The 8,284-nt window shown below is 45.0% G+C and overlaps 1 protein-coding gene across 1 annotated transcript; it reads left to right on the top strand.

Moving 5' to 3' along the window:
- The first annotated feature begins 5,985 nt into the window (after positions 1-5,985).
- Positions 5,986-7,861, top strand: LOC146991415 (perforin-1-like). Its single transcript, XM_085770571.1, has 2 exons — positions 5,986-6,500; positions 6,667-7,861. The coding sequence occupies exons 1-2, from the start codon at positions 5,986-5,988 to the stop codon at positions 7,859-7,861; spliced, it is 1,710 nt and encodes a 569-aa protein (XP_085626697.1).
- Positions 7,862-8,284: the final 423 nt, after the last annotated feature.

Raw genomic sequence — 8,284 nt, 5'->3', positions numbered from 1 at the left:
CGAAAAAATTAGTTATTACAGTTAGGAAAGGAGGCACTAAACTGATACTACACTGTTAATGTCCAAGCTTCTACTAACAACGCAATATCATTATAGTTGCGTCTAAAGGAAATAGAGGGAGGTCACGTCATGAGGATAATAACCAAAAAAACATGCTGAGGCAAGAAAGATGGAATAATGAGTAAACTGTTTTTGTCGGCCTTGATCTTCATGCTGTATCTGTGGCACCATCAAATAATTCTAGCTCCCTAATATTAGGTTAAAGGGATAGTTCAACATTTTGGCAAATTGGCCCATTGCCATAATCCCTATAGTTTTAGCCAGGAGTAGGTTTGTGTCAGGGTGTGGGGAAACAGGACCCAAATGCAGACAGTACAAAGTTTGTTGACACAAAAAGGATTTATTTAACTCACTTGTAGCACGGGGAAACACAGGAACATGGGGAGCAAAGAACGCAGACGATCCGACAAAGACAAAGGGAGACACTGAGGCTAAATACACAAGGGAAGACACAGGTGGTGCTATCAAGACAGGTGAAACAGTAAAGGCGGCTTACATTGTATGATTTTGTTGTCCCAGACGAGTCGCAGCATAATTTGCATAATCGTAGAGGGATCGCGGGGTCGTGAGCATTTATCGGGACGCATAGTTAGTGAGGCTCCGCGTCACGTCGAGATGTCCTAAAGACGAGTCACCGACCTCCCGACAAATTTCTGACATGCCAGAAAATTTCTCATTGTGACAGACAATGTATGGGGACCTATACGTCACGATTCTGCATGCAACAAGTTTTTGCCATGACAGATTGTTTTAGCACAGAGCCAAAGGGAGGCCTTTATGAACCTGAATGTGATGCTGAACTTCGTCAGATGGAGTTAAAACGGGCAGACAGAGAGAGGAGGGACAGGGAAGTGACACGCTGAAGTTAGACCACAGCTGTAGCTGTGAGAGACAGGGGGTGTGTTCGAAACCGCATACTTTCCTACTACTCATACTAATTCTGACGTCATTTTGAGTATGCGAATGCACAGTATGCGAGTTTGAGTCGGTTTGAGTATGCGAGAAGTTCCCGGATGGCATACTAGATTCGCCAGAATGTTGAGTATACATGAGGAGCTTGCTACTCACACTCAAATTACCCAAGATGCAACGCAACGTGACGTCACGGATAGTCTTTTCCTTACCGCGAAGGAAAAAAAAACCAACTAAACAGGACAACAGAAATCTGCCTGTTAATACGTGACTTTATTAAGTTTTAATATTTTTTCATGCGAGAAAGTAACTGTTTAGATCCCCAATGTGCGGTTAGTTTATCCAAACGACGGCTGTTTTAAGTTTGCCCCGATGTTTTTCGGGAGAAGTGAAGCTCCAGGTCCGAGCAGCGACCGCGACATCATAGAGGCAGCAGCCCGGCTCCTGACGTGCTCCGCCGGCCAGCCTACGGTCCTCGCCCAGGTGGAGAAAACGACTGCTAATTAACTTACCCGATGGCTTTTAGAGGTTTACTGCCGGCTGATTAAACTCTTTTTAGGGGATAAATGTTGGTCCCATTGATGAAATCTAACAATTGTGGCTGTAGCAGAAGTTTGTTTGAATAAAAAAACATGGTTAGACGGGTTAGACACAAGAGCAGCACTGCCTTGGGGTCAGCCTACGCACAGAAAACACCACATTTACATCAATAAATAAATGTTTTACAATGAACGGTTAAATGCCGTTAACGGCACGAGAGCGGTCAAAACTGCGGTTCCAAGCTAGCTACATCGAGGGTAGGTTCGCTTCCTGTTTTCAAAATAAAAGCACAAATTCTATCGTAAGGGTTTTCTATATAGTAAAGGGCAACGGGTGTTTTATTTTGTGAAAGTAACCGGAAGTGCGTTGCTCACGACGGCTAGCTTTAGTAGCGCCGAAATCGTCCAAACAAAATTGTAAACATCTGGTATTTAGACAAATTAACGACACACTGCTGATCTAAACGGCTACTTTCTCACCTAAAAACGTTTGAAATGTTAATAAAGTGATATATTTAAAGAATTTAGAGCTAAAATGAAATCAGCTTTAGCCTGTTGATTTTGGCTCGGGTAGGAGCGCAATGCATTATGGGTTATCATGTAGTATGCTGCAGTGTAAACGCTCTGCATACTGTCTGATTGATGAGTATGTAGTATGGAGTATGGACAGTATGCAGTATGGAAGTATATAGTATGTAGTATGGGGTTTCGAACACACCCAGGGTGACCGGGTGATGATCAGTAATGCAGCGCAGTATGATGGAAGATCAGCCCGATAAATGTACACACACTATCAGACAATCAGGACGATTATTTTTTCTTGCCGTTATAAAATAGCGAGCCCACACACCAGCCACGTCCACTGTGCTCTGGCTCAGCTTACCAGTGTTCAGATGGTAGTTAGATCTTCACATGTTGAACTCTTTTAAACAAAGTGCAGGCTAGAGAGAGAACTAGCGAGGCTCCTCTGACAGCTGCAGGTGAGCCGCAGGTGAGCTACACGTCAGCTGGCTGCAGAGTGTAGCGCCGTTCTATTTTTTAGGTGATGCATGCTGTCTTCCACCATGGACTCCGCTATAGGAACCAACATCAGGAACCAATGTCAATTTGAGGTTTACAATCGAGCAATTATATAGTAGCACAACTCCCAGCGGCATCGCAAGGGTAATCATGGTGGAGAGCAATCATAGAACGATGTGCAATTAGTGGGGGTATGTGACTGATCTGAGACGTAGGACTGAAGAGGGAAGCTTGTGCAGTTTGAGATGTGAACAGACGAATAGTCGTGCAGTGTAAGCCCGCCTTAAGACATGGACTTCAAAATAAAACAGGAACATAACAGGGAACGAAAGACACAGGACAAATATCAAAGAAATCAAGTCGGGACGGCGGTGGGGGCCAGGAGGAGGGACACCAGGACTAGACAGAAAAACAAGGAGAACAACAAGACGGTGAGGAGTCTCTGGGGAACGCTGGGCAGGGTACAGGGTTATGGAGGTCGGCCTGGAGGCCAAGAGGAGGGGCATGGAGACTCGGGAGGGCGGCCTGGAGGCTGGGCAGAAGAGCACAGAGAGTCTGGGGGTCGGCCTGAAGACCGGGCAGGAGGACGTCGGCCCCCCTTTAGAAGCAGGGCAGGAGGGCCACCCCGCTTGCGGGCCCATCCGGAGGCAGGACAGGAGGGAGGCGGATCGCCCACCAACGACCCAGAGAGAGGCAGACTGCCGACTGCAGTTCCAGGACAGAGGTGGCCTGGACACTGGTGACAGGAGCTGGGCGAACCACCGGCTGGACGAAGGTGGCCGGGGTCAAGCAGACCACCGGGTGGACGCTGGACGCGGGGGCCGGACTGAACTCCGGCTGGACACAGGAAATAGGAGCTGGGCACTCGTCCGGCTGGACACAGGAAACAGGGGTGGATGAGCCCCTTGGGTGGAGGCTGGGAACCTGTGACTGCTTGCCACCAGGTTGGAGACAGGAAACCCCAAGCTCTGGTATCAGAGGAGAGCTGCCCCCTGTGGGGGGCACATGGCAGGGCTGTGGGCTGTTGAGAGGCTGAGGAGCTGAGCTGCTGAGAGGCTAAATACACAAGGGAAGACACAGGTGGTGCTTTTTACAGGTGAAACACATTAGGTAATCAAACAGGTGGGAAACTTAACAGGAAGACCGGAGTAAGACTTCAAAATAAAACAGGAACATAACAGGGAATGAAAGACACGGACCATGATACACAGGAAAACACAGAACTTCAAAATAAAACAGGAACTAAACTTAACTAAATAGAGGAATATACAGAGGACGTGACAGTTTGTTACCTTTAATTGCCGGTGCAAGCTATTTTTAGAATGGCCGAGCTGAACTGCGAGCTGCTCAGAGCTATACGCTCAGATATATCAGATTTCTTGGTTTCCATCATCAAACTCATCAAATACACAATCCAACAACTCCAAAAGGCTCTCGTAGGCATGTTGTGACCTGCACATTCACCACGCTATGAGATAAAAATGGAACGTTACGAGACGGGGCTGTTTTCGAGGTAAAAACAGCATGCTTGCTGAAAAACTGTCCCCGAAGGCAACGTGCATTATTGGTTTTGCATGAATTTACCTCTAAACGACTCTGTCTCGTAGCATTCTGTTATTATCTCATAGCGTGGTGAATGTGCAGGTCACAACTTGTCCACAAGAGCGTTTTTGAGTTTTTGGATTGTGTATTTGATGAGTTTGATGAGGGATGAGGGAGCCTGTCGACTCTCAGTTCCTTCCAGTATTAAAAAACCCTCTGATGGTACTCTCCTATGGTTGACAGGCATAATTTGAAAATATGATGCACAAGTAAGTGTTAAACACACATGCACGCACCACTCACTCACGCACACACACACACATCCAACCACCCTCCAAAAAAGAAAAAAAACACCAAAACCTGGTTACTCATAAAAACAAATGTGAGAATGCACATGCAGTCAAGACTCCGCCTCCACATGAAAACTATAACAGGGCTCAGATATTGTAAGATAGTGGACAGAGCGTGCTATCAACAGTGGAGGTACGGTAAGACCTCAGAGATCTCCCTATCTGAAAAGACTAGACTATTGTTTCACATTAAATACTTCCTTTACTTTGTCATAACCTTGGTGCAGTTAAAGTTCTACATTCTAATTTTGCATTTCTAAGTTGTCTTCTATTGATGCCATTTTATCTTCCATACGGAGATACCATGGACTTTGCAGAGTAGTTTCTCACATCAAATTCATTGTATTCCAATTTTCTTGAAGTCATTTAGTTCCTGCATACCGATACTTAGATTACATTTTAACTTTTTTTTTTGTCTTCTTCTCTCACTTATTGTTCCATACAGATGGCTCTGCTGTGGCAACTCATGCTCAGGGGTTAATTTGAGCCGGATCCTGCCGGAACAAGATCCGGCACCTCTTAATTTTGGCCTCCCTGTGTTCCGGTACTTATTTGGGCAGATCCGGTACCTCTCATTAAAAAAAAAATGTTTTAAAACTGTTTTTAAAAAATATAATATGCATATATTAATTTACAGAACAAATCCCCATAAATCCATGTTGTTTATTAAGATTTAAAGTCATTTGAAAGAGTCGGGCACTGACCGGGCCGTATAGTTTCGCTTTTACCACGCGCGCACTGCTGCACTCGTCCTTTCCTCTCTCCCCCCTCTCTGTCTGTTTCGGTGTGTGTGCGTGTACTTGCGTGTGTGCGCGTGTGTGCGTGCGTGTGTGTGTGTGTGTGTGTGTGTGTGTGTGTGTGTGTGTGTGCGCGTGCGTGCGTGCGTGCCAATAACGGCGAAAGAGCGTTATGCGGAGATGAATGAACGGAACGATATTGCCGAAAAATGTATTCGTGGCGGACGTAATTTATTTGAAACTGTGGGCAACACTGGCCGGAGCAACAGGCGGGGACCCTGGCATCAGCCCGCTGACAGCAGGGAGATTCAGAAGAAGAGGAGGGCGCAGTGGAGAGTAGTGTGGGACGTCCAGCGACAGGTCAGGGATGAGATGCACAACTGTTTGGACAGCAGCTCAGTTCAAGGTGAAGCAGACTTACTATCCCTGGCTTCTTATGGAAAATTCAGGTTTTGCTGCACAACTGAACTGAGCATACTGTCTACGCCGTGCCAGTCTTTGAATGATAGGAAGATTTGTGTGATTTTTTATAAGCTCTTTTTTTTTTTTTACAAGTTAGACCTGTTGAGAAAATTCCTGACTGTACATAAAGCACCGCCTGTGGTGATGTGGGCATTTGCCTGTGCGTAAAATAATGTCAAGTAAACGTCATAACATGGATAGCCTATTATTTGAAATTGAGGCTTGTGTCCCACAGCATGGCATGTCCCCCCCCCCCGACGTGCGCCGCATACGTTCCGGGACCTCTGCCCGTCTCGTCATCCCCGAGCTGTCATGTGTACTTTGCGTTCCGGCACCTTATGATTTACAAATTAAGCACTGCTCATGCTCCTGTGTTGGGCATGGAGTCCTCTGTGTCTGCCATCAGGAGTCAGCTTCACTGGGACACCTCAAGAGTGTGAAAAGGCACACTTAGTCCCTGGTTACAATCTGGGTGGAGAAGGCTTTGACATCGTTACCATGGAGCGGAAAGGTGCCTATGTCATCGACACTGAAACATGGAAGCTCAAAAATGGCACTTGCAGGCTTTACAGGAACAACTACATGAATGGGGAAAAACAGAAGGTACCAGTTTCTGTGGCGGACTGGAGAACCCTCCCTATGTGCAGTTTAAAGGTCTCCACAACTGAATATGATTCTGTCGAAACTCTTGTCAACGACTCCACATCGTCTGTGTCCAATGATTGGAAGATCGGCCTTGAAATCCCTGTAAGCCCCAGTGTGACCGTTGGTGTTGGTTTAGGAGGTTCCCACTCCAGAGATGCAACCTTTGGAATGCAAAAGTCAAAAAAAGACCGCTACAGCTTCTTTCGTCACAGTGTCTACTGTAATTTCTATAAGTGAGTATGTGAACATCATCGTTTTCTTGAGATTAACAGTCAACTAATCTGTTTGTTTTCTTTGACTCTGGTGCTTTGTTTTACACTTGTGCTGTAAAGCTAACAATACCTATACTAAAAAAAGAAACGTAACATGTAAATTCTCTGTATTCTTTCTGTTTCACAGATACAGAATGGCAACAAATCCTCCACTGAGTCATGATTTTCAAACAGCTGTCAACTCCCTTCCCTCCTATACACAAAAAGATGAGTCATCGTATCGCGATCTAATTGACACCTATGGTACACATTACATCCTAAAAGTGTCTCTGGGAGGAGAAATAAAAGCAATCACTGCTGTCAAGACTTGTGAAGTAACCATGAACGGAATGTCCTCAACAGAGGTGAAAGATTGTTTGTCAGTCGAGGCCTCAGCTAGTTTTGCCAAAACAGCCAGTATAACGGCCATGACCAAGCATTGTCAGGAAAAAAAGAAGAAATTAAACCACAACCAAAGTTTCAGCAGCACGTATAATGAGCGTAACACAGAGGTCATTGGTGGAAACATTGAAGGAGTTGATGGCCTCTTTCAAGGCCAATCAAATCCTTCTGTGTATAACAACTGGCTAAACTCACTGAAAACCATCCCTGATGTGGTCCGATACGACTTGAAGCCCCTGCACACCATACTGCCAAACGGTCATCCTGCGCAGGCCGGACTCAAGAGAGAGGTGGAGAAGTACATCATGAAAAATGCAGTGTTGAAGAAATGTTCAGAAACCTGTAAGATTGGGCATCGATCTGGCACAAGGGATCCTTGTGCTTGTGTCTGTAACAGTAATCAGCATATGAGGCCAAACTGCTGTCCTGCTGCCAAAGGTCTGGCAACTCTAGAGGTATTTAAGCTTTATGCACAGGGTCTTTATGGTGATGTATTGACTCAGACAGACGGATCAGTGGAGGTCAAATATGGTGATCAGACAAAACGCACTAGGATCATAAGTAACAACGACAATCCTAGATGGCCAGAGAGATTTGAATTTGGAAGTATCAGCATCAACATGAAAAATAAACTCACGTTCAGTGTTTTTGATGAGGATACTTACTGGTATAGTGATCTGCTTGGTAGGTGTGATTTTGATCTGCGTAGTGGGACAGTGATAGACAGCTGCATGTTAGATCATGGTACCTTATTCTTTTCCTACAAAGTGCAGTGTGCGCCAAGTCTTGGTGGTGAACAGTGTCAGGACTACATATCTTCCCCAATGAGTCCCTCTCTGTCCAAGGTCTTCTACACAAGAAACGGGGTCCTTGCTGGAGAGTCAGGTGACAAACACCCAAACTTGTTCAGTCAGTCAGGTGGAGGTCAGCTGCTGATGTGATGTAGGCCTTAGGTGACAACAGAATACAGTAACTGTATCATTCTATGGTCAATATCTTGCTTATAGTTAAATGGCATCTTTTACACTTTTATTTTCTTATATTTCATTTCTTTGACTTGTGTGAAAAATAATTTCAAATGACATTTAATCTCATTACGGCTTTTCCTGATTAGTTGCAAAATCTGCCAATAAAGCATCAATAAAGACAAAACAGGTGTCTGTGTGATTTTATGGAACTACAAGAAAATCTGAGGTGCATATTCATAGATGTATCAGCATGTGTAGGCTGTCATTTCAGGTGACTGCCCAAGTTTTTAAAGAATATAAACCAATTTAAATACATTCAGGTATTAGGTTTTATAGAGTGTCTTAAATGAGATAATGACTATGGTTATGATTATGATTTACTAAAGCCAGGAACAG

Source organism: Trachurus japonicus, chromosome 1 (genome assembly GCF_045865225.1).
Source record: "Trachurus japonicus isolate A0001 chromosome 1, Traja_1.0".
NCBI classification, from domain to species: Eukaryota; Metazoa; Chordata; class Actinopteri; order Carangiformes; family Carangidae; genus Trachurus; species Trachurus japonicus.
The sequence above is the reverse complement of the archived record's forward strand: the minus strand, read 5'-3'. Positions and strand labels throughout refer to the sequence as shown.

Bases quoted from the DNA above. Each gene is read 5' to 3' on its own strand.
- LOC146991415 (XM_085770571.1), top strand. From the start codon at position 5,986: ATGCTCCTGTGTTGGGCATGGAGTCCTCTGTGTCTGCCATCAGGAGTC. The intron at 6,501-6,666 runs GTGAGTATGTGA...TCTGTTTCACAG, and splicing joins GTCTACTGTAATTTCTATAA to ATACAGAATGGCAACAAATC.